Here is a 27,150-nt window from a genome sequence, read left to right as displayed (position 1 = left end):
TGAGGATACTATGTGAGCTTAAAGTCAAATTAAAATTTGTTGAATAAGATTGGGTGTGTGATAACCATTGTAATATCTTTTACAAGTATATCCTATGTGTTAGGATACAAACATAGTTCCACATGAGATAAAACAAGAGATGAACATGAGTTTATATACACATAAGATACCTTCCTTGGTAAGAGGCCTTCTAGAGTGGTACCAAAAGCAAATCTGTGAGGGTTTGACACAGAGCGAACAATATCTTACTAGTGTGAAGATCTATGTGTGTGTGTTGAACATCCATATATTATGAGTTTTATTGTACTCTTTTTTTTAGAGATTTTTATTTTTTATTTCAATTGAGAGTTCTCAATCTCAAGGGGAGATTGAGAATGATACCTCAAGAGATTTATACTTGTAACCTGGAGAAGGTGAAACATGTTGTAACTTTGGGAGGTTTGTACTCGTTGTAACTTGGAGAGATTGATACTTGTTATAACCTAGAGAGGTTGATACTCTTGTTAATTAATGAATTTGATTAGTGAAATTTCTTAAACATGTTATTTAATAGACTGGATGTATCCTTATCGTTTGGGTTCGAAGTAATATAAATCCTTATGTGCATTCTCTTCTTTCTTATACTTTTAATTTATTTTACTGTATTAAACGATTATAAAATGTCTCAGGCTCTATTCATCCCCTTTCGTGAGCCACATTGCACCAACATTCTATATTAGCAATTCTTGCATCCATGATTTTTGCAACCCACTCCCAACTCCTTTCCCATATTGTATTTGTTTAGGCCAAATTAGGAAACGATTCTTTCTCCAAATAGATTCTCTAATTGGTCTCCCATAATTGATTCTCATGATATAGAATTAGTTTCCGTCTCTCATAATTAGTTCATGCCATGCACAGTATAAAATGTAGTAAAAAGAAAGAAAAAGAAAAAAGCATTTGATAAATTTACTCGCTATAACGAGTCTTTCTCCACTAATTTTCTCATCTTAATAAGAATGAACTTGTCTTTCTTCTCTCAAATATACACTTGCACAATCCCTTAAATCTTTTGATACATATAAAAAAAAACTTACATTTTTGTAATCCTAGAATAAATATTATTTATCAGTCTTTAAAATGAAAGTTTTAAAGTAAAAATTTGGAAAATAATTTTCTTTTAAAGATTTATAACAAAGTTGATTTATTATAGAGGATTAAAAATAATGATGTATAATTTTAAAAAGAAAATTACCAAAGTAACCAAAATTCACTATTTTAAAATTTTAAAAGTACCAAAATATATTTAACGTTTAATGTTCCATAAGCCATTGACATTGTCAACATCACAATGACCTAAAAATAAATAAAAAGGTGAACCCAATGAATCTACGGATGAAAAGTGAGCAGATAGATAAAATAAGAGAACGTCAGAATATATATATATATATGGATTTAGACTTATTTTTTACTAAGATTTGTGCGAAAACATTATTATATTTTTGACATAATCATCATGTTTGTTAATTTTTTTTATTAATATTTACATATTGAAAAAAATAATTAATAATTAATAAATATACTTAACCTTCTTCTCAGGTTTACTCACTTTTTTAAATACAGTGGTTTTATTTTTAACTTCTAGTATAAAATGTGTGAATTGAGAGAATCTAATTTAGTTTGATGTTTTGTCAATAGTTAAAATTTTTGGTCTTTAGAAACTATTGTATGATAGTAGATTTGGAGGTCAAAAAAGGAGTGTGACTTTATATTTTGTATTTTTTTTTTGGAAGAATGTTGAATATTTCTCTCATTTATTCATTAAGAGTCCTATAATTATGTTGTTGTGAAAATGGTTTATAAGAGTTTTCAAGATTGCAGTTTTTCTTTTTTGGATTTAATTGTTCAGTTTATAAAATCTCCTTTTTAATCTTTTGCTTAAAGTGATTAAAGTAACAATCATAAGTGTAATTATCTAGATGATTTAAAGAATGCAAAATCATAATAGATTTTAGAATTTAGTTGTTTTTACTGTTGTTATTTTTTAAATTAAGGAATTAGTATATATGACTGAGAATAAATATAAGAAGCATATGAATAATATTCTTTCTAATTTTTTTCAAATTAAGGAATTAATGTATATGACTGAGAATAAATATAAGAAGCATATGAGTAATATTCTCTCTAATTTTTTTATGCTAAAATTTTTCAATATTTAAACTATGAAGGATAGAGTGGTTTCATTTACAAACTTAATATGATAAGTTTTATCTACTAATTGATTTAAGTTGAATATTGACAATATAATTAGGGATTGTACTAGTTTAACTACATGCATTGATACTTTTAGGAAAAGTTAAGGTGAATATGTGAATACTTTTAGAAGATGTTGGTGTTGGTATTTGTATTTTTATAAACATATACATTTCAAATTTTTTATGTTTTTCATATGAAAGAAATCATTATCATGATAATTTAACTTTTATTCATACATACTATTACAAGTTGTTTAATATTATACCTTCATAACAAGTATAATTTGTCTTATGAACACTCTAATATGATCTCATACTTTCTATTTTTTTATCTATTCATATAAAATTTCAAGTAATAATAAATGATTAATGAACTTTCAAGTATTCAATATAATTAAAATGTCAAAAGTTGATAATGATATCTATGAAAGAATTGAATTTAAAAATAATTGTTATAACCTTTTTCTTAATTGGATAATTTTAAATGAGAAAAAAATAGAAAATATACACTTGAAGAGTATAATGGATTAATATTTAAAAAGATTATTTTGGAATTAAAGAAGATCGTTTTAATAAAGAAAATTATAACATGATCCAATCAGTTATTGATGAATTGAACTATCCTAAAACACTTATTTTTATGTACACCCTCCGAAACTTTAATCATTGTATAACTCTGTTATGGTAGATGTACTGGATTTTGTTATCTATTGTCTCCGTAATGTGATGTCAAAACATCTTTTAAAATAATATATTAAATCTTTTTAATATATTAATATTGATATATTCTGAAAACACAGTAAAAGGTTAATAATAACAAATAAAAAAAAATCTAGACTGAGAGAAACATTCGAAGAAATGAGGCAGAGTGGGAGAGAGCTTCAAAGAAATTCAGACGTCAGATTTGCAGGACACTATCTTGAATTCGTCCATGATGTTCCTTTCGTGGCAATTAACAAAACCGAGTGTAGACCCCAAAATGACTTTTGGGGTCTAAAACGGATGTACAATGCTGACTAAATGACCCAACCAAACACTACTTTAAGTTGACTTTGTCCTATTGTACCATTGCTCATGTACTATATAACTCCCCGTTCAGCTTCAAGTTTTTAACAGTTCAATTACAACTTACAACAATCTCTTCACCTCCTCCAAAACTTCTCCCTCATAACCCTCTTTCCCTTCTTTGATTTTCCCCAGAAATTTCCCATCTTTGAATCATTATGATGGTAAGAATGTTTCCCTTTTTCAAGTTTTCTATGATTTCTATATAGGGCATCATTCTAGAAACACATTACTCTAATATCACATCTAAATTCAATTCTTAAATTTTTTGAGTTTTGCTCTGTTTCCATCCTCAATTTGCAAACGTGATTTCAAAAACTGAGCCCAGCTCTCTTTAAGTACTGTTTGATACTCAAAATTGAAAGTCTTTCTATTCTTTTTCCTTTAACTGTTGAAGTCATAACTTGTTTTGGAATCTTCATGCTTAGAATTGGTTACAACAATAGATCCTAAAAGTTGTCTGCATTATGTTTGACAGAAAGTGGTACTGAAGGTGGAACTCTATGATGACAAAATCAAGAAAAAGGCCATGAAGAGAGTGTCTGGTATTTCGGGTAAGGAATCTGAACATTCAACCATCTCTGCCATGTTAATTGTCTGTTCTTTTGTTTCTGCTTTGTTGTTGAAGGGCAAATCCAGATGGGACAAAAAATTGAATTTGTTGGGGTGATTTTTTTCAGGGGTTGAGTCAGTGTTTGTGGACATGAAAGACCAGAAAATGACCGTAATTGGGAGTGTTGATTCTGTTAAAGTGGCGGTAAAGCTTAAAAAATTGTGTCAAGTTGACATACTTTCAGTTGGACCTGCGAAGGAGGAGAAAAAGGAAGAACCAAAGAAAGAAGAGAAGAAGCCAGAAGCTAAGAAAGATCCAAAGGAGGAATATGCTGAAGCTCTGAAGGTGTTTGAAGCATATTTTAACCAAACCAGACAGCAACCGTATCCATATTACTATTACAGAACAGTGGAAGAGAATCCAACTGGCTGTGTTATTTGCTAAGTATTGGAATATCATGGATTTTAAGGGATAATAAAAGAGAATAAGAAAAGAAGACAGTGGCTGGATCATGTTTCTTTTGGAATTTCCATTTTTCTTCTTTTCTTTGTAAGTTTTGGCCTCTTCTGGTAAAAGTTCAGAAGAAAACAGACGTCTAAAAGTTGAGAAATGTATTATGTACATTATTTTGTGGTGTAATACTGTGTGTTCAAAATTCTAGCATGGTTTCTATAGAATTAAGAATTGAGAAATCGGTTTTATTAAATTCTGGTGTACTGTGTACAACTCTTAAGTCTATGGTTGGTGTTGCTTCTTTTTAGAATCAGACATGGCAAGCTGGCACCAGAGCAGAATCGTTGATAAGACAAAACAAAGGTTTTTGAAAGGCTGGAGATATAAATTTTAAATTTAATGGCAGTGTTAGAAATTGCATAGGCATTCACACAAGCTGATGAGAACGGAATATTGGAACAGATTGAATGACTTTACTCTTTGTTGTTTTGTTCTAACTGTTTGAATAGTGTGGATGAAGATCATGTATCAACTACAAATATAGTTAAATTATAATAAATTGCCTAGTATAAACCTTATCATACGAATTTATGAGTTATATGAAGTTTTTCATTTGACAAATAAAATTTATAATATTTACATATCATTTACTGAAAATATATTTCAACATTTTTTGTAAAATACAAAAATAAAATAAATATGCAATTTAATTTAAAACATTTTTTTAAATAGTATAAAAAAGAACATAGTTAACCTGTATTTTAATAACTAGTCAAATTCTAAGCTGTTCAAATACGGATATGTAGTAGGATTCAACTACTATTCTGATATGATAACATAATCTAATTTGTTATCCAATTGAACTATTTAAAAACATATTGTATGGTGTAACATCCCAATAAATAGTAATTACCATTAATTAGAATTAATTACAATTAACAGTGACAGTAAACAGTCTTTACAGCTAACAGAGGTCAAAAGCCGAACGGCTTGAATTGTAGCGTTACAAAAGTCAAGTCCAAAAACAGCGAACGCTAACAACGAACGGTTTTACAAAATAAATAACCGAACGTCCTAAAACTTTAATAAAACCACTAACAACTACTAAAGAGCAAGCGATTTACTGCTCGGCCTTAACCTCCACCTCGACTAGGTTGGCGTCCTCCAAATTTTCTTCTTCCAGCATATCTTCAAGTGGCGCCTCTCCATCTGCTCACATCCACACGGATGATCATTGCATTGACAAGACGGACGTACATAAACAGTAGACAACACAAGGAATTTGCAAGGGTAAGCTTAGGTAGTTTAATTCATACATTTCACATACAATTTAACATCAGAAATTAACACACAAGACATACATCAATGAATCACGATAGAATAAATTATCCAACTCTCATAAATGACGACCGTCCGGACTGTATGAATCCATGTAACCGCAGGCGTTCGTGCACCCGGGTGATGTAGTAACTGGAACCATCCATCAGCTGCCACCCGAGGTTAACCCTATCAGCCTCAAAGTACTCAATAGGGCTAGGGTCTCCTGCCATTCCCACACATGACCTACTCCCCTCTACATGAGGACGAGCACTCACGGAATATCAGGATGATCAGCCATCAGCGATTTTACCATGGTCATACTACACAATTCCTCATATTCAGATCAGAGAGACGTTCCTCCTTGGAACGCTCGTTCAATTTCCAAAATCATAATTTCATCTCATATATGGTTCGCACATTTCATAATTCCCACAACACCACATTTTCAATCTTAGTTACGCTTCTCTAAAAAGACGAACGTTAAGTAACTGTATGGACGAACGCTTTTTTTTGAGATCAGGACGACCGCTATTTAAAATCAATAATTATTCAATTAGTACGAACGTTTGATAGGAGACCTTGCGCGATTTAGAACGGATGCTCGTTATAAGGCCGAGCACTATTTCGGACGAACGCTTGGTAGAATACCGTGCGCCGTTTAAGACGAATGTTCGACATAAGGCCGAACGCTTATCAAAGACGAACGCTCGACAGAGGGTCGAACGCTATCAAAGACGAACGCTCGACATAAGGGCGAGCGCTACTTATCAAGGACGAACGCTCGACATAAGGACGAGCGCTACTTATCATTTATCTTTTTGAACGAGCGTTCGGTCTAAGACCGAACGCCACTTAGGACAAACGCTCAATTAGCATTTCAAATGGGACGCTCGTTCTAGGACAGAATCCTTTCCAAATGAAAGAATTTCACTCTAAATCAATTTTAGAGAAACCGAACGGTATATGACCGTACAAGGACGAGCGTATTTTATCAAGCAGAGAACATGATATTTTCCAGATTTTTCAGTTTACAATAACTTTACAGTTTTCATACGATTCATAACTTATAATTTCTCTCCACCATAAATCTCATACATTACAAAATTCATATTATCATCCCAAACCATACAGAAACTTATTCATATTCCAAATCATACATTCCATTCTCAGCATACAGTTCAAACAACATTCATCACATACATCCAGTACAACCATGCTCGTTCATGCATACTTAAATATCATACAGTTCATACATCCAGTACAGGTTCATGCTTTCACACACATCATACGAGTATAAATTAAATTACTAAAGCTTCCCTTACCTGGTCTAGCAGTGAACTCCCTAAGCGAATGCGTTTAACTTGTCCAATTACAGTTTTCTACCCTCAACGTGCTTCTCAAATGTTTCGCTCAATCTAACCACAAGAAAGGGAGAAAAACTCAGCTTATACTCTAACCTGCAGCAGTACCAGCGTCTGCATGTAACTCGGAACGGAGCGTTTTAGGGTTTGAGAACTTACCAGTTCAGATTTCAGTTCTGTTCAGTTCAAATGAAAGCTCACGACACAGTGAACGATCCTACGGTTCTGAAATGGAAGCAGAGATTTTGATGGTGAGTTATCTTAGAGAGAAGATGAAAGATTTTAGAGAGAAGCTGGAGAAGAGAAATGGCCAGGGTTTCGCGAGAAAGAAGGTGAATGCATGGAATGGAGTGAAGTGTTTTCAGGGAAATCATTTTCTCTTCCTCGCCCAACGACCATGCAATCACGTACGGCCACCTGGCTTCCACTACAGCTTTTAGAAGCTTCTGACGTGACAGATGGCGTCAGTGCATGCAGAGGGTGAATTTCCCTTCCCGCGCTGGACGAACGTCCATCCTCTGCACGCCACTTGTTTTCCACCAACGTTTTTTGGAACGTTCATACAGAGACACATGGCAGGCGCATGCAGAGTGGGTTTTGACGTGGCACAGTGCATTAAATGGGGTTCAGAGTGTGGGATTTGGTGCGTTAAATATCTAGGGTCTCACAATCCCCCTAACTACAAAAATTTTCGTCCTCGAAAATTCTAGGACTTACCAGGGAACAATTGAGGGTATAGCTCCTTCATGGCCTCTGCAACCTCCCATGTTGAGTCGCCAGTCTTCGCGTCCCACACCACTTTCACAAGACGAACGTCCTTTCCTTTGTAGAGTCTGGTGCGGCTGTCTTCAATGCAGACTGGTTGCATCTCCAGCGTTCGGTCTGGGCGAAGTTGGACATCTTCCAACTCCAGTACGTGTGATGGATCAGCTACATACTTCCGGAGCTGAGAAACGTGAAAGACTGGATGGAGATTGGACAGTTGAGGTGGTAAAGCTAGCTCATACGCCACTGATCCAATCTTCTTCAGAATTTGATAAGGCCCTACGAATTTGGGTGAAAGCTTCTTTGGACGAAGGACTCTTCCCACTCCAGTGATTGGATTCAACCTGAGAAACACGTGATCTCCAGTAGCGAACTCTAAGGGTCTTCTTCTCTTATCAGCATAAGATTTCTGCCTGCTTTGAGACGTCTTCAATCGTTCTTGAATCAGTTTCACCTTCTCGGTTGTTTGCTGGATTAATTCTGGTCCTGTTAACACATTCTCGCCTTCTTGGAACCAACACAATGGTGTTCGACACTTCCTTCCATAAAGAGCTTCAAACGGCGCCATTCCTATGCTTGCTTGAAAACTGTTGTTATAAGTGAATTCAACGAGCGGTAGAACTTCATCCCATACTCCCATATGATCTAGGACGCACGTCCTCAACAAGTCCTCGAGCGTCTGGATGGTTCGCTCAGATTGGCCGTCCGTCTGAGGGTGATAGGCAGAACTCATTCGCAACTTGCTTCCCAATTCTCCTTGCAACGATTGCCAAAAACGAGATGTGAATCTCGTGTCTCGATCTGAAATGATGTTGGACGGTACTCCATGTAGACAAACGATCTCTTTGATGTAGAGCTTGGCCAAGTTGGTCATAGACATCTTCAAGTTGACCGCTAGGAAGTGAGCACTCTTCGTTAGACGATCCACTACTACCCAAATAGAATCGTGATTCTTGACCGTGCGAGGCAAGTGAGTCACGAAGTCCATTGAAATGCTGTCCCACTTCCATTCGGGAATCTCCAAAGGTTGTAGTAAGCCACCCGGTCTTTGGTATTCGGCTTTGGCACGTTGACAAGTTAAACAGGAGGCCACAAAACGAGCGACATCACTCTTCATTCCTGGCCACCAGAACGAACGTCGAAGGTCTTGATACATCTTAGTCATCCCAGGGTGTATGCTAAGACGACTATGATGTCCTTCCTCCAAGATAATCCTCTTCAGCTCGCCATCATTAGGAATGCACGTCCGACCCATGTAGCGTAACATGCCGTCCGTTCCAGCGTTGAAATGTTTGGCCTGATCCGTACCGAGCGCGCTTAAAATCTTCACTAGCTCTTCATCCTCTCGTTGTTTCATCCAGATTCGGTCGAACACATGACTCGTTATCCTCAAGGTGCAGCATTTAATACTGTTCGGTTCCAACTCGAACTGCAACCTTAGGTCTCTAAAGCTCTCCACTAAATTGAGTTCTTTCACCATCATAGCTGAAACATGAACCGACTTCCTGCTTAGTGCGTCCGCTACTACGTTAGCCTTTCCCGGATGGTAAAGTAACTCAAATTCATAATCTTTCAAAAATTCTAGCCACCTCCTTTGCCTCATATTCAGCTCCTTTTGATCAAAGAGATACTTAAGACTCTTGTGATCACTAAAGACTTGAAACGTTGCTCCATACAGATGATGCCTCCAGATTTTTAATGCAAACACGACTGCTGCCAGCTCTAAGTCGTGTGTGGGATAGTTCTTCTCATGGATCTTCAACTGTCTAGAAGCGTACGCCACTACCTTCCTTTCCTGCATCAGTACGCAGCACAAACCTTGATACGACGCATCACAATACACTTCAAAAGGTTTGGCCGTGTCTGGAATGACCAATACTGGGGCGCTCGTTAGTTTCTTCTTCAATTCCTGGAAGCTCTCCTCACAACGATCGGTCCATGCGAACGGCTGGTCTTTCCTGGTGAGATACGTCAGAGGGGCTACTATCTTAGAGAATCCCTCAATAAATCGCCTATAATAGCCCGCAAGCCCCACAAAGCTTCTAACCTCTGTGACCGAGCGTGGGCTCTCCCAATCCAGGACTGCTTTCACTTTGGCTGGATCCACTGAAATGCCACCAGCAGAAACGACGTGCCCCAAAAATTGGATTTCCTTCATCCAAAATTCACACTTTGACTTCTTGGCATACAATTCCTTCTCCCTCAACACGCCCAAGACAATCCTCAAGTGGTCTTCATGTTCGTCAAAGCTCTTGGAGTAAATGAGGATGTCGTCAATGAATACTACAACAAACTTATCCAGGTACGGTCTAAAAATTCTGTTCATGTAATCCATGAAGATTGCAGGTGCGTTCGTCACTCCAAAGGGCATCACCACGTATTCATAATGACCATAACGAGACCGAAATGCAGTCTTATGAATATCACCCTCCTTCACTCTAATTTGATGATATCCCGAACGTAGATCAATCTTTGAAAATACGCACGCACCCTGCAACTGATCCAGTAGGTCGTCTATCCTTGGCAGTGGATACTTGTTCTTGATGGTCAGCTTATTAAGTTGTCTATAATCAATGCAGAGCCGAGAGCTGCCATCCTTCTTCTTGACCAGCAACACAGGTGCTCCCCATGGTGAAGCACTCGGCCTGATGAACCTCTTATCCATCAACTCCTCAATTTGCTTCTTAAGCTCTACCAACTCGGCTGGTGCCATTCTATAAGGTTGAACCGAGATGGGTGCAGCAGTTGTCACCAGGTCGATCGTGAATTCGACCTCACGAACAGGAGGTAGACCAGGGACTTCATCCGGAAAGACGTCCGGAAAGTCATCCACTACCGTTCGTCCTCCACTGTTCTCATCATTGGACGAACGCTCCACTTCGTTGTCTTCATACGTCATGATCAGAAAACAGCTCGCTCCTTCCATGATGTCTTCCTTCAACTGACCGCAATCAACAGACAACTCCTCCTCTTCTTCACCTGGGAAGACTAACTCCTTCTTCCCACAATCAATGAGAATCCGATTGGTAGCCAACCAATCCATCCCCAAAATTACTTCTAAGTCTTGAAGGGGTAAACAAATGAGATTAACCTTAAATCTACGCCCCTCAACTTCTATCGGACATCTTACACAAACTGTAGACGTCTTGATCCCACCAGCCGCTGGGGTTGACACCACCAGGTCGAACTGTAATTCACTCTCCACTAACCCCAGTTTCTCAACGCATGCCTTCGAGATGAAGGAATGAGTTGCCCCCGAGTCATACAATACACAACAAGGCTTTCCATATAGCACGCAAGTGCTGGTGATGAGTGTACCTGAACGAGCAGCTTCAGCACCAGTAATTGCATAAACTCTCCCTGTAGCTTGCGCACGTCCACCTCTTCCTTGTTGGGCTCTTCCAGCGTTCGGCGGTCTTGATACCGCACGGCCTCCCATATTACACTCCTGATCCGAGTGTCCATTCCTTCTGCATTTAGTGCAGTACTTTCCCCCATTCAGCTGAGGACAAGCCCACCTAAGGTGCGGTCCTCCACAATGGAAACATGCCAAACTCCTTGGCTGTCCAGACTGGCCGACAGTAGCCAAGGCTTGGGATCCACTCGCGTTGACTGCTGGACGAGCGTAAAGGGGTCCCCTCTGATTCACATTTCCCCTTGAGACAATCGGCCCCCTTACTGTTTGCTGTTTCTTGTGCCGTTCCGCCTCTGCCAAGTTCTTCTCCAACACTTTGGCCCTCTCAACCATAGCAGGGAATGTTCGGATACACAAACTGGAAACCACAACCTTCAGATCACTGCGTAGACCGTTCTCAAATTTTCTGCACTGCCACTCCTCACTAGTGGCCATTGTATTGAAGCGAATCAAGTGTTTGAACTTGTTCGTATATTCGGAGACTGACATTCCCCCCTGAACCAGCTGTAAAAACTCAACCTCCTTTGCAAAACGGACACTGTCAGGGAAGTACTCTTCATAGAATTTGTTTCTGAACACTTCCCAAGTAATCTGCTGGTGAGCGTCCGTCAGAATGGCTCTGGCGCTCGCCCACCAGTGGCTGGCTTCTCCAGTCAGCAAGTACTCCGCATATGCCAAGCGGTTTTCATCCGGACATCTCTTGGCGTTGAAAATTCTCTCCATATCTCTCAGCCACTGGTCTGCTTCATCCGGAAGACACTTGCCACTGAACTTGGACGGATGGTGCTGGAGAAAACTCTCCAAACTCCATTCAGCATTGGGTTGGGTAGCATGTTGAATGGCGTTTGAAGAAGAAGCTCCAGGTGTACCTCTAGTGACCGCCAAGATCTCCATCAATTGCCTTTGCGTGTTTTCAGAATTAACACGCGAGGCCTCCAAACCTTGCATAGCAGCTTGGTTTTGCTGCATCAGGGTGGCGTTTTGTTCCATGAGGGTGGTATTTTGCTGTTGGAGTCTCTCAATGACGTTCTCCAACAATCTAGAGTTGTTGGAAGCATCAGGTTCATTAGGTTGAGGTGGGGGAGGAAGTCTAGGAGCCATGTATTCTCTGGACACAGAGAAAACGAACGTTAGTTATGTTCAAGAGTTAAATAATTTCATAACTCATTAAACACAATACAAGCACACAACGAAAACATAGTGTACTCATAACCCTACTTGTCCTTAAAAGAACAAAACTGCTCTGATACCACTAATGTAACATCCCAATAAATAGTAATTACCATTAATTAGAATTAATTACAATTAACAGTGACAGTAAACAGTCTTTACAACTAACAGAGGTCAAAAGCCGAACGGCTTGAATTGTAGCGTTACAAAAGTCAAGTCCAAAAACAGCGAACGCTAACAACGAACGGTTTTACAAAATAAATAACCGAACGTCCTAAAACATTAATAAAACCACTAACAACTACTAAAGAGCGAGCGATCTACTGCTCGGCCTTAACCTCCACCTCGACTAGGTTAGCGTCCTCCAAATTTTCTTCTTCCAGCATATCTTCAAGTGGCGCCTCTCCATCTGCTCACATCCACACGGATGATCATTGCATTGACAAGACGGACGTACATAAACAGTAGACAACACAAGGAATTTGCAAGGGTAAGCTTAGGTAGTTTAATTCATACATTTCACATACAATTTAACATCAGAAATTAACACACAAGACATACATCAATGAATCACGATAGAATAAATTATCCAACTCTCATAAATGACGACCGTCCGGACTGTATGAATCCATGTAACCGCAGGCGTTCGTGCACCCGGGTGATGTAGTAACTGGAACCATCCATCAGCTGCCACCCGAGGTTAACCCTATCAGCCTCAAAGTACTCAATAGGGCTAGGGTCTCCTGCCATTCCCACACATGACCTACTCCCCTCTACATGAGGACGAGCACTCACGGAATATCAGGATGATCAGCCATCAGCGATTTTACCATGGTCATACTACACAATTCCTCATATTCAGATCAGAGAGACGTTCCTCCTTGGAACGCTCGTTCAATTTCCAAAATCATAATTTCATCTCATATATGGTTCGCACATTTCATAATTCCCACAACACCACATTTTCAATCTTAGTTACGCTTCTCTAAAAAGACGAACGTTAAGTAACTGTATGGACGAACGCTTTTTTTTGAGATCAGGACGACCGCTATTTAAAATCAATAATTATTCAATTAGTACGAACGTTTGATAGGAGACCTTGCGCGATTTAGAACGGATGCTCGTTATAAGGCCGAGCACTATTTCGGACGAACGCTTGGTAGAATACCGTGCGCCGTTTAAGACGAATGTTCGACATAAGGCCGAACGCTTATCAAAGACGAACGCTCGACAGAGGGTCGAACGCTATCAAAGACGAACGCTCGACATAAGGGCGAGCGCTACTTATCAAGGACGAACGCTCGACATAAGGACGAGCGCTACTTATCATTTATCTTTTTGAACGAGCGTTCGGTCTAAGACCGAACGCCACTTAGGACAAACGCTCAATTAGCATTTCAAATGGGACGCTCGTTCTAGGACAGAATCCTTTCCAAATGAAAGAATTTCACTCTAAATCAATTTTAGAGAAACCGAACGGTATATGACCGTACAAGGACGAGCGTATTTTATCAAGCAGAGAACATGATATTTTCCAGATTTTTCAGTTTACAATAACTTTACAGTTTTCATACGATTCATAACTTATAATTTCTCTCCACCATAAATCTCATACATTACAAAATTCATATTATCATCCCAAACCATACAGAAACTTATTCATATTCCAAATCATACATTCCATTCTCAGCATACAGTTCAAACAACATTCATCACATACATCCAGTACAACCATGCTCGTTCATGCATACTTAAATATCATACAGTTCATACATCCAGTACAGGTTCATGCTTTCACACACATCATACGAGTATAAATTAAATTACTAAAGCTTCCCTTACCTGGTCTAGCAGTGAACTCCCTAAGCGAATGCGTTTAACTTGTCCAATTACAGTTTTCTACCCTCAACGTGCTTCTCAAATGTTTCGCTCAATCTAACCACAAGAAAGGGAGAAAAACTCAGCTTATACTCTAACCTGCAGCAGTACCAGCGTCTGCATGTAACTTGGAACGGAGCGTTTTAGGGTTTGAGAACTTACCAGTTCAGATTTCTGTTCTGTTCGGTTCAAATGAAAGCTCACGACACAGTGAACGATCCTACGGTTCTGAAATGGAAGCAGAGATTTTGATGGTGAGTTATCTTAGAGAGAAGATGAAAGATTTTAGAGAGAAGCTGGAGAAGAGAAATGGCCAGGGTTTCGCGAGAAAGAAGGTGAATGCATGGAATGGAGTGAAGTGTTTTCAGGGAAATCATTTTCTCTTCCTCGCCCAACGACCATGCAATCACGTACGGCCACCTGGCTTCCACTACAGCTTTTAGAAGCTTCTGACGTGACAGATGGCGTCAGTGCATGCAGAGGGTGAATTTCCCTTCCCGCGCTGGACGAACGTCCATCCTCTGCACGCCACTTGTTTTCCACCAACGTTTTTTGGAACGTTCATACAGAGACACATGGCAGGCGCATGCAGAGTGGGTTTTGACGTGGCACAGTGCATTAAATGGGGTTCAGAGTGTGGGATTTGGTGCGTTAAATATCTAGGGTCTCACATATGGTATATATCGACCGATATATAATAATCTTAACAGTGTGATTTAATAGTGTGATTAACCGTACATGAAAAAAAATAGTAACTATTAAAATTTATTAAATATCTAATTAATATAAACAAATCAATAATAAGATTTAAAGAAAGTTGGACTCTAATTAAACCAACCTTAATAAAAAAATTCATAAAAAAATCTGATCAAAGATATAATTATTGAGACATTGATTTTATTATTAACTTGTATTTCCAATCAATTACCTAATACAAACCATGAAAAACAAAAAAAAATGTTTTAATTGAACTTTCAATCTACATCCTAAACTTATTCCACCTCCAAAACTTTAATAAAAGTATCAATTATTAAAACTATTAAAAGTAAACTTTAATATATTATACTTATATATTATAATTATATATTATACTTATATATTATAATATGATCATGGACCGAACTTCCAACGTCAACTTTGTTTTCCAACATCAACTTTGTTTTATTAGGTGCATTACAAAAGAAGCCTTCAAAGAAATGAGGAACAGTGGCTAATGAGAGCTTCAAAGATATTTAGGAGTCAGATTTGCAGGTACACTATCTCGAATATGTGCGTGATGTTTCTTTCGTGGGAATTAACACAAGAATTTTGTGGTCTAAAACGGATGTATAGGTACTTGTCTCTATCATACATTTCTCATGGACTATATAAGTACCTTGTGAGCTTCAAGTTTTCCCCAGAAAGCTCCCATCTTTGAATCATTATGATGGTAAGAATTTGTCCCTTTTTCAAGTTTTCTATCTTTTCCACAAAAGGCGACATTCAATTTGCAAACAACACTCTAATATCACATCTCAACTATCACATGTAAACTCAATTTTTAAATTTTGAGGTTTGCTCTGTTTCCATCCTCAATTTGCAAACATGATTTCCAAATTTGAGTTGAGCTCTCTTTGTTTGACACTAAAAAATGTTTAGATCAAGTTTCAGAGTTCAAATTGCAAATCTTTCTATTCTTTTTCCTTTCACCGTTGAAGTCGTAACTAGTTTTGGAATCTTCATGCTTAGAACTGTTTATAACAATAGTTCCTAAAAGTTGTCTGCATTTTGTTTGACAGAAAGTGGTTCTAAAGGTGGATGTCCAAGATGAAAAAATCAGGAAAAAGGCCATGCAGAGAGTATGTGGCATTTCGGGTAAGGAATCTCAACATTCAACCATCTCTGCCATGTTAATTATCTGTTTTAATTTTGTTGCTCAAGGGAAAAACCAGATAGAACAAAAAAATGAATTTTTTGGGATGATTTTTTCAGGGGTTGAGTCAGTCTCTGTGGACATGAAGGACAATAAAATAACTGTAATTGGGGATGTTGATTCTGTTAAAGTGGCCATAAAGCTTAAAAAATTGGGTCCTGCAGACATACTTTCAGTTGGACCTGCGAAGGAACCAAAGAAAGAAGAGAAGCCACCAGAACCCAAGAAAGATCCAAAGGAGGAATATGCGCAACTTTTGAAGATCTATGAAGCTTATTTTAACCAAATTAGACACCAACCATATCCATATTACTATAACAGAACAGTGGAAGACAATCCATGTGCTTGTGTTATTTGCTAAGTATTAGAATATCACGGAGTTCAATACATACTAAACAAATTACAGTGGCTGAGAGTTGAAGAAGGAAGTCATGTTTCTTTTAGAATTCCCATTTTTCTTCTTTCTTTGTTAAGTCTAAAAGCAGATATTTATATTATGTACATTATTTTGTTGTGTAATAGAGTGTGTTCAAAATTTTAGAATGGTTGGTATAAGGTTTTATTAATATTAAATTCAGGTGCACTGAGTATAAGTCTTGATATATAAGTGACATACAACTTATTGTGTTATATAATACAATGGATTAACGAAAACAGTGTACATAGTTCCTTAGAGAAAATAAAAACCAAGATACAATACAACCTGTGACTATAATCTTTGACAACGACAACATAATTCCCTTATTTAACACTGCTTGAGGTTCAACTCTAAGCTGATTAGGATAACTATAAATGTTGAAGAAGATGATTAAGATAACATATTTTGGTGGTGGGAAAATAAGGACACAAGAATTCTTTGGGGGGCCTACAAAGACAAAGTCACTCATGTCGTTAGTGCACATTTTTTCCATAGTATTCAATGTTCGTGGGACAGAACTGAGATGTAACAAGAATTGAAGTCAACAATGAATGAAAAGCAAAATATAGTAGAAATGTGTGACATATGTTTGGGAATTCAAGTCAAGTTTTACCTTGATAGAAATGAAATTGGATAGAAAGGAAAGAATAAAACACTGTAAAATTGAAAAATTCATTAACTAATTTTTATTAAAATTTTAAACAGAAAGTAATGTCAATTCTTCATATAATTGGATTTATATTTTATTGGTATTTATATCTTCCTAGTAAACCCCTTTCTCTAACAACATCAATAACTTAAAAAATATATATAAACTATTTTAGAATTTTAAATTTAAGATAATGTAAGTTTTTCATACATGAATTGTTGGGTTGCGTAGAGAAATTTAGCACAAATTTATGAAAAAGTTAGATCCTATGAGATCAACAACAAAAAGGAATCTTTATGTGACAACAAAGAAAGAGCATGTCGAAATGTGAGGATAGATTTTTCTGATTATGGCATCGATGATCAAGCTGGTGAATGACAAAGCTTTGTCGGACGTTAACCAATAAGATTGGAGTATTACAAAATAGCTTACGCCAATATGGCTAAAATATGAATCAAATATAAATTCTGAATTGATGCAGCATAAAGGAAATGGTGTTCTTCTAAAACACTTAATTATGAAAGGGACGTTGATGGTGGTGTAAATATAAAATGGGCCCAAAGAGGAGACAAAGTTACTCAAGAAAATGTATTGAGTTTTCACATGAAAATTACTTTTAATATGGTTACACTAGTAATATATATTTTTTTAGAGTGTATTTATGATCCAAAAATAAAAGCTCTATTTCTTCTCTCTTTTTTTCCAATTTGCTACTTCTCTTTTTGTGTAAAAAATTAGGAAAACTAATTATAAAAGAGTAAAAAAACTTCATGGTGTTTCAAAATATTTATATTTCATTTCATTTAAAATAATTAGTGAGACTTATTTCAAGAAAACATGAGAAAGTTTGAATATATGATTTGTAAAGCTTCAAAGTGTTAGAATCGCTGCAACGGAATTATTAGCGTGGAATAAACCAAGAGGGGGTGAATTGGTTATATACTTTTATTGTACCTTTTATTATTTTTCTCTTAATTTTTCTTACTGAGCAGATAATTAAATATAAATGACAGAGTAAGGGAAAGAGAAAAATTGCACAGGTGATTTTATCCTGGTTCAGATCACTCGGATCCTACGTCCAGTCGCTTATCTCAAACAAGATAAACCTTTTTCACTAACACAAAACAGTTACAAATATTAATCACAAAGAAAAACAATTTGTAAGAGTTTAGAAATACCACCTCTCTTGAAACCACAAGAGACGAACTTACACTTCCTTTGAATCTTCACAAAGAATGACCACCTCCTTCGAATGCTTCACGAAGGATGATTCTCTTCCAGGCACTTCCTCGGATACACCAAGGATGAACAAGTGATGACCCAAAACTTGTTAGCCGTTGCTAGGACTCGGGTTCAATCCCCAAATCCCCGGCAACGGCGCCAAAAACTTGTTAGTCCAAAAACTTGTTGGGCTCGATTTCGGCAAGTGCACCGAATCGTTCAAGTAATAAACCGGTAAGACCGGGTATCGTTTTCCCAAGAGACTCGTAATACTAGAGAATTGTGCGATTAACAACTCATATAGACTCAAGAAAATAACATCAATTTACAGAACAAGTGCAGAAACATAAATTCATACATAATTACAAGGTTGGACTTTGGTATTGAAGGCACTTGGAAATGGAAAAGACTAGAAATGGTAAGAAATGACATTGCTAAGGCTAGTTTTCACCAATGCACTCTTGTGTATGACCAATTTCGTCTCCTCTCTATCAATTTACTAAAGTCAATCCACTAAAACACTCTAGCCCTAATTCCTTAGGTGAAAGAGCCTAGGTTTTCCTTATCAAACCCCAATTCCTTGGCAATCTAACAAGCAAAACCCGCATTAAAGAGCTGGGATCTAAGACAACATGTGAATCATCTTCCATTCCTAGAATCAATGACCCACAAGGACTCCTATTTCAGTTCCGGGTTTCATCTTACGTTCCCATAATCCATAAAACCCCAAAATCAAGTCATGAACGTTCCCATTACATGCAAGCTTTAAGATCGGAAACAAGAATACTAGCAATTGATAGAAAAGGCATATATATATTCAAATCATTCAACAATTACACAAGAATCAAAGGCTACAACTAATCCCAACAAGATGGGTTTGGTTCTCCATTTCCATGGAGAACCCTAAAGCTTACAAAATGGCCATGGAAGAAGATGAAGAATCTAAGAGGAAGAAGGGAGTGTTCCCACGAACCCTAGCAGCCCTCCAAACATAAATGTGTGACATATATGTTTGGGAATTCAAGTCAAGTTACACGTTGGATAGAAATAAAAGAACAGAACAATGTAAAAATGAAAAATTTTAATTTTTCTTAAAGTTTTGAACAGAAAATAATGATAATACTTTATATAGTTAGACTTATATTTTATTGGTATTTATATTTTTTTAGTAAAGCTCTTTCTCTATCAAGATCAATAACTTATAAAAAAATATATAAACTATTTTAGAATTTTAAATTTAAGATAATGTAAGTTTTTTATACATGAATTGTTGGGTTGCGTAGAGAAATTTAGCACAAATTTATGAAAAAGTTAGATCCTATGAGATCAACAACAAAAAGGAATCTTTATGTGACAACAAAGAAAGAGCATGTCGAAATGTGAGGATAGATTTTTCTGATTATGGCATCGATGATCAAGCTGGTGAATGACGACAGCTTTGTTGGACGTTAACCAATAAGATTGGAGTATTACAAAATAGCTTACGCCAATATGACTAAAATATGAATCAAATATAAATTCTGAATTGATGCAGTATAAAGGAAATGGTGTTCTTCTAAAACACTTAATTATGAAAGGGACGTTGATGGTGGTGTAAATATAAAATGGGTCCAAAGAGGAGACAAAGTTACTCAAGAAAATGTATTGAGTTTTCACATGAAAATTACTTTTAATATGGTTACACTTGTAATATATATATTTTTTAGAGTGTATTTATGATCCAAAAATAAAAGCTCTATTTCTTCTCTCTCTTTTTTCCAATTTGCTACTTCTCTTTTTGTGTAAAAAAATTAGGAAAACTAATTATAAAAGAGTACAAAAACTTCATGGTGTTTCAAAATATTTATATTTCATTTCATTAAAAATAATTAGTGAGACTTATTTCAAGAAAACATGAGAAAGTTTGAATATATGATTTGTAAAGCTTCAAAGAATTATACTATTTGAATGCAAAAATATATATATTTATATCATCTAATTCCTCAGGAGCACTTTGGCACTTTGGAATATGTCACTGATAGATGGTATATTGTATTTATAAGATGGTCTATTGTATCCAAATATAATGTAAGATTTCTCTTTGTTTCTAACTTTCTAATTGTAATAACCTAAATTAGTATATATCACACTATCAATTTGTTCATCACTTAGTAATAGCAGGTAACATAATGAAATTGTGCATATACTTAATATATTTACAGTTCTCCAATACTTTATTTCAAAAGAAATATAATTGTTATATCTAGAGGTACTATCAAATATATATATAAACATTCTATTCTAACATTTGTTTTTATTTCCTTCATGTACATAATACTTTGTTCACGTATGATATACAATCATCACAGGTGGAAACCACACAACCACAGAAGGATAAGTTAGTGAAAATTAACAAATACTACATATGTTAATTCCATCATTCATCACACTATCCTAATCTTTATCCTAAATATAGTTAACCAATCAAAATTGTATCACAGATAAGATTCATTATCTAATTTGAAGTCAATAATTAGTAGCAAGAAATCTATTATCTCTCATAATACAATTTCAAGCCTCAATCATCATAACACAACCTTCACGATGAGGCTCACATGGATAAACCATGACACAATAGTATAGTTATAATTAAACATAGGTTTAATGTCTCGGTAGGTCCCTATTTTCGGCGTGAACCTCAAATAGGTCCCTTTTCTTTTCGGCATCTCAATTGGGTTCTTTTTTGTGTAAAATTGGAGCAATTAGGGGTCTGCCGTCAAATTAAACAAACGGCCATTTAAGTTTGGCCTACGTGGTATGGTCAGTGTATTCATTAATCTGACGTGGATTGCACAAATGTGGATTCAGATTTAGGGAAGGGCAAAGTGGGCAAAATCTAAAAGTTTAATTGTAGTCCCCTGATCCGAATTCAATCTTCCATGGTTTCATATCTTCCACCAAGCCAGAGACCAACTCACCCTCTTCATCACTCTCAAGCTTATTTTTCACCTGCATAAAAAATATCTTCACTTTCAATGTGTCTCTTGTAACGTCCCAAAAATATACATCATGCATATATAATAAAGACGTCATCATACGTAATATGATAAAGCAGTCAAGAGTAATATTAAGGATTACAGCCATCCTCAGAAAAGTGCGGAAATTACAACAAGGGTAAATAGAATTTCTCCATGAAAAACGGAGAGAAAATAAACTTAGAATACACACGAGTTTATTCCAAACATTAAGAAACACGAAGAGAAACTAGCTAAACTAAGCGGCAGCACTGCTGTCCCCATCAAGAGCTGCTTCCAAAGTATCCTCATCACTGTCTGCTCTCATCCAAGTGGATGATCATCGCCAAAGAATCATACCCAAACAGCACACAACACAAACAATGCAAGGGTGAGCTAGATATAAAAAGCATGTTATACAATTTAAAGTGATATACAAAAGTCAATCATACATGGTAAATCAATATCACAAGACTTATTACATTAAACCCCGACTTATTACTTTATATCCCGACTCGTCCGGACCAGAATGATTACCGAGCTATGGCGGGTCTTGCACTCGTGGTGGCTTTATGGAACTTGAGCACTCCCGCTCTGGCACTCCCGCCTGGTGAAACTTTGGGCACTCCCGCCCGGCCACAATCACGAGGTTAATCCGTTATCACTCACCTTGGATCATATGGAAGCATCCAAGACTAGGACCTCCTGCTACTCCTCACCACATGTTCAATCCTCTCTACATGAGAAGAAAGACCATTGGAGTTTCAGGATGACCCCCAAAACTGAGCTACCATGTAATCATTCTATACAACCCCAAAACACCACCATGTATCCTCTCCTTGAGGATCATGGAATTACGTCCATGAATCATATTGTTACTTTGAAAATTAACCACAATTATGAATAATCAGATACCTCCATATTAACACAACAAATCCGACATATTTCATACATTCACATATTTCATGTCATAGATAATATTCCAAACATTGGTACATAATTCAATCCAAAAGCAAATGAACTTAAAATTCAACATATTTGCAAAATACTATTTGGACGAGCACTATTCACTGGACACTATTCGGACGAACGCTCACTCACTGTTTGGACGAACGCTCAACTATTCGGACGAACGCCAACTATTCGGACGAACGCGAACTATTCGGACGAACGCGAACGTTCGTTAGGACGAATGCTCACTGGGAAGGACGAACGCTCACTGGGACGAACACTATTTGGACGAACGCTCAAAAACGCGAACGCTCAACTATTTGGGCGAACGCTAAAATTTGAACTAAGGACGAACGCTCGCTCAAAGGCCGAGCGCTCAACACTGAATTTAAGGCCGAACGCTTGGTCGAGCCATTTAGACGAACGTTCACAAGTTGAAGTCATGGACGAATGCTCTGAAGTCATGGACGAACGCTCACTCACAAAAGCAGGCCAAACGCTTAACTGAGAACCAAGGGCCGAACGCTTGATAGAGTCATTTGGACGAACGTCCAATGTGGCTCAATACGGACGAACGTCCAATTTGAGTCAAATTGGACGAACGCGCTCCGCAGCATCGCGCGCTCAGGCGCGACATGCTGGGCGCGGCATTTCCAGTGCCACTCGCGCCTGGGCGCGACAGATGCAGAATGCAGAATTCTGCAGAATGCAGAATTCTGCAGATTTGAGGTCATAACCTCTCTTACCATTTTCAACCCTTTTCAATTAATTTCTAACACCCTTAATTCATGTTTTATACTAGATTGGACTTACCTAACTGATTATAACCGTTCCTTATTCAATTCTTAAGGGATTCATACTCAAATTCAACAATAAAACACCAATTTTTATAACTTTGATACTCAAAATCCAATTCCACCACTTTACACCTATTTTGATCAATTTGATGACTCTAACAAGTCATAATACAGTGGGTGAAACTGTTACAAAGGCTCAATAACACTCTAGACCCCAAATGCTCAAAATCACTACCTCACTTCCTCTCCAAATGACTAAAAAGCTAAGAAATTCCAACTTTCTTCAATTCTAAAACATACACGATTACATACATGAATCAACACATCAATTTCAGTCCCACCATACATACAACCACAATTTTCCAGCATCCTACTCATGCAACAACTATCAACATCCAGAAAATCCAACTCCCCTTACCTCTTGAAGACCTCCTAGCCAAACTTGAATGCAGAAATTCCAAACGTTCTCTGCCTCACCACTGGATGCAGCAAGCTTCTTCTTCTCCTTCTCCCGTACGTACAGCAAGCTCTCTGTTTCTTCTCTCCAAAATTTGCAGCAACTCTTCCAATCCTTCTTCAAACCCACGGTTCTCCCTATTAAGTGGAAAACCCTGCACTCCCAGCCACTCCTTTCCCTTCCTAGTGCCAAGCCCAATAACTGGATGGAGATGATGGTGTTTTGGTGGCTGGAGCACTTTCAAAGTGGGAAGACCCACCACCATGTCTGCTACCTACTCCACCCAGCCGTCCCTCTCCACTTCTAACGTGCAGCCACCCCTCCCCACTTTGCACGGTCCTTACATCTCTCGTACGCTTGCATGTTCATTCCATTCAACTCAAAATTATATGCTTGCAAAAAAAATTATTTTAAAAAAAAATTCTAGCTTCTTCCATTTCATAATTAGATTGTCCTGCCCACAAACTTGAACTTCAATGTAAAACCATTTTATGGTGTGTAGGTGTGAGTTTCTGGATCTGTTGTATATGGGTAAAAATGAATCGAAGGAAAAAGATGGAATTTGATTAGATTGTGATGGTAATTTTTCCATTTAAGTTGTAACATGTATCACAGGACAAATCACCCACCAATTACCCACTGTCTGCAGAAGCTGCCTCATAAACTGAGTTTTCCTCAAACTCTCACACCAATAGAGAGAAACAGAGAGAGAGAGAGAGAGAGAATTAAGGAACAAGAGTAGTAACTTTTCTTGGCATAGAGAGAAAGGGGACAAAAGGGTTCAGCTTTTTGAGGGTGAAAGTGAGATCTTTCAAGCGCACATCCATTTAGCAAAGAGGCATACTCTCACGACTCCGATCGGTTATTGAAGACGGCGTCAACGGTGGCGATCCTGGTTCGTGCCGACAACGTCGCAGGGAGAGACGAGATTTCTCTCTCGCGCACGAAAAGGAGGTCGAAGTTTGGGCTGCTCCGTTCGGCGTGGGTGGTGTCGTCGACGACACTCTTGGCCGGCGAAAGGAAGGCGCGACGGAGGGTAGGGACTGCCGCGTTGGAGGTTGAAGGAAGAGGTGTTTCTCTCTTTTCCGTTTCGTTCATATCCCTTAGGATTTTAGGGTTCTGAAGAAGAAAATTCACATCCAATTGAAGAAGAAAAGAAGAAAAGGGGTTTGCCCAGTTTACCTTTTTTGCCCTTGAAGATATCTGATTTGACGTTTTGCTCAATCCATTTTTTAATACAAAAATCAATTCAAACTCATTTTTAATACCACGTAGGCGAAACTTAAACGGCCGTTTGTTCAATTTGACGGCAGACCCCTAATTGCTCCAATTTTACATAAAAAAGAACCCAATTGAGACGCCGAAAAGAAAATGGACCTATGTGAGATTCACGCCGAAAATAGGGACCTACCGAGACATTAAACCTTAAACATATCATTTATAATATATCACATTAGAATGAATGTTAGTCTCATTCAATTCAACCATCACATACTCTCAACAATAATCAAATGTCTACAAAAAGCATGCCAATATCAACACAAAGATAACCACAACCCTCGTGGCCCACAACACTTAGACATTTGACTTTACTTTTGAAATTCAAGTGTATTGAGGAAACACCAAGACTTTAAACGTGTCATACTCACTTTTTCCTTTTAAGAGCTATAGCTATAGATTTTACATTAGGACATCAATCCCTCTGGAGCATAATCAAGGTAAAAATTATCTTTCATAATCCCCTCAACACATTTCCTATCATCACATCAATGTAATAATATTCACTACATTCACCACATTCAGACCATAGTTCACATATAAAATTCTCATATAATCTTAAATCATTATAAGTTTTTTTTGTTTTTTTTAATAAGTTTTACCACAACATTTATAAAAGGTTCACACAAGCAACATATATGCAACATATATATAGTTTGATTCCCATAATATCTTCATACACATCAGGTATACAAATATCACAACCCAGGTATAAATATCACAACACAATATATGGACTTGTTGGATTGCATATTATTTATTAATGATGAATAACCCTTTTGTTGGACTTTTGATTTCAATATTATTTATCTTTAATATCATAATTTATATTTAAGACAATTTAATGTATTAATTATTAATGAAATTATCGATTTTTAATCATTAAATTGATTATGGCTCTGCCTATGAACGTACCTGGATTATAGATTTACCTTTAATTTGGATTTGGAATTTAAATGGTACTATTAATCATGAATTATTTTTCTTTCTTTTGCATTTAATTATTTTTATTATTTGACATAAAAAAAAAATTGAAAATGTATCGATTTAGAGTTCTATTTTTTTCCCTTAAGTACAAAACATTAAAGTAATAAGTTTTAATCTTTTATTTAAAGTTAGCCTCATTTAGAGGAAAGTTTTATGGTGGCATCACTACATGCAAAGTTAATCAATTTATTAAATATTATCTATTTGTAAAAAAAAATTATAAAAATAAAATTTAATTTAAAATATAACTTCTCTTAAAAACTATAGGTGAAACCTTTCCTATACAAATCTCTTGTATGGATGTTAACTTTTATCATTGTTGTGTTAGACTCTCTTTTCTTATTTGGTTCCATTTATTCCTAACAAGTATATCTCTTTAATGTCTATATAAGACAACATAATGTATTAATGGAATTATCTATTTTTAATCATTAAATATAGTTATTGTTCGACCTAGGATGCTTACGTAGATTATATTTTGTACTATACCCTAGTGACCGATCGACGAAGGAGACATCCGTAGCCAAAATATACCTCGTAGTAACCGGTCGGTCATGAAGAAGGAAAGTTGTGCTGATCAGGTCGATCGGTAGTGAGTTTAGAAGAGATAAATGTTATTAATGGTCAATCAATGCGGTTAATAATTACGGTAACAACAAGAATGCGACATTTAAGGATGATTAGCAGATTTTAGGGCACAATAATATACAGTATTAATGGATAATTAATGTGGTGGCCATTTCATGAAGCCTATAAATACAAGGTGAATGACCAGGTTAGCCCAGATAATAGTTAAGTTAGCCTACATCAGCTTAATTTTGACTTGAGCGTCGAAGTGTTTTGTGCAGGTCAACCCCCGATCGGTACAAGGAGAGGAACAACAAGTTAGAAGCGAGGAAAGGAGGAGCGAGATAGTGTTCTCGGTCTACTTTGCCGAAACAATAAATATTTAACTGTTTATTATAAAACAACATAATGAGATTGAACAATTGGTATAAAATAAAAAAAAAATTTAAGAATATTAGAATTTGATCAATTGGTATGATACAAATTAAAATAGTAACTACAAACATATATGAACTTAGATTGCATATTATTTATTAATGATGAAAAACATGGACTTTTGGTTTAAATATTTTTTATTTCTTTAATATCATAATTTGTATTTAAGATAATTTAATGAATTAATGTAATTACTAGCTTTTAATAATTAAATGTAATTATAGCTCAACTTGCTAAGGACATACAGTTTTGAATGTTGTTTCAAGTATAA

At 36.6% G+C, this 27,150-nt stretch overlaps 3 protein-coding genes across 6 annotated transcripts; 2 read left to right on the top strand and 1 right to left on the bottom strand.

Moving 5' to 3' along the window:
- Nucleotides 1-3,310: 3,310 nt before the first annotated feature.
- On the top strand, nucleotides 3,311-4,558 carry LOC108343875 (heavy metal-associated isoprenylated plant protein 39-like). The gene is made up of 3 exons (XM_017582299.2): nucleotides 3,311-3,463; nucleotides 3,778-3,853; nucleotides 3,980-4,558. The coding sequence occupies exons 1-3, from the start codon at nucleotides 3,458-3,460 to the stop codon at nucleotides 4,294-4,296; spliced, it is 399 nt and encodes a 132-aa protein (XP_017437788.1). The 5' UTR covers nucleotides 3,311-3,457; the 3' UTR covers nucleotides 4,297-4,558.
- Nucleotides 4,559-7,692: 3,134 nt separating this feature from the next.
- On the bottom strand, nucleotides 7,693-12,267 carry LOC128193785 (uncharacterized). Its single transcript, XM_052867890.1, has 2 exons — nucleotides 9,458-12,267; nucleotides 7,693-8,338 (listed from the first exon to the last, which is right to left on the bottom strand). The coding sequence occupies exons 1-2, from the start codon at nucleotides 12,265-12,267 to the stop codon at nucleotides 7,693-7,695; spliced, it is 3,456 nt and encodes a 1,151-aa protein (XP_052723850.1).
- A 3,095-nt stretch (nucleotides 12,268-15,362) lies between these two features.
- Nucleotides 15,363-16,547, top strand: LOC108343877 (heavy metal-associated isoprenylated plant protein 39). 4 transcript variants are annotated; one of them, XM_017582300.2, is made up of 4 exons: nucleotides 15,373-15,465; nucleotides 15,547-15,643; nucleotides 15,993-16,068; nucleotides 16,186-16,547. In XM_017582300.2, exons 2-4 carry the CDS (start codon nucleotides 15,638-15,640, stop codon nucleotides 16,485-16,487), a joined length of 384 nt encoding a protein of 127 aa, XP_017437789.1. In that variant the 5' UTR covers nucleotides 15,373-15,465; nucleotides 15,547-15,637; the 3' UTR covers nucleotides 16,488-16,547. The 4 variants fall into 4 exon arrangements, with proteins under 4 accessions (XP_052722714.1, XP_017437789.1, XP_052722713.1 ...); XM_052866754.1 differs by lacking the exon at nucleotides 15,547-15,643 and having other exon boundaries at nucleotides 15,363-15,465; XM_052866753.1 differs by lacking the exon at nucleotides 15,373-15,465 and having other exon boundaries at nucleotides 15,477-15,643.
- Nucleotides 16,548-27,150: the final 10,603 nt, after the last annotated feature.

Source organism: Vigna angularis, chromosome 8 (assembly GCF_016808095.1).
Source record: "Vigna angularis cultivar LongXiaoDou No.4 chromosome 8, ASM1680809v1, whole genome shotgun sequence".
Lineage (NCBI taxonomy): Eukaryota > Viridiplantae > Streptophyta > Magnoliopsida > Fabales > Fabaceae > Vigna > Vigna angularis.
The sequence above is the reverse complement of the archived record's forward strand: the minus strand, read 5'-3'. Positions and strand labels throughout refer to the sequence as shown.

Coding starts and splice junctions, on each gene's coding strand:
- LOC108343875 (XM_017582299.2), top strand. Junction 3,854..3,979: donor GAGAGTGTCTGGTATTTCGG/GTAAGGAATCTG, acceptor GATTTTTTTCAG/GGGTTGAGTCAGTGTTTGTG.
- LOC128193785 (XM_052867890.1), bottom strand. CDS start 12,267: ATGGCTCCTAGACTTCCTCCCCCACCTCAACCTAATGAACCTGATGCT. Junction 8,339..9,457: donor TTAGAGCTGGCAGCAGTCGT/GTTTGCATTAAA, acceptor TTATAACAACAG/TTTTCAAGCAAGCATAGGAA.
- LOC108343877 (XM_017582300.2), top strand. Junction 16,069..16,185: donor GAGAGTATGTGGCATTTCGG/GTAAGGAATCTC, acceptor TGATTTTTTCAG/GGGTTGAGTCAGTCTCTGTG.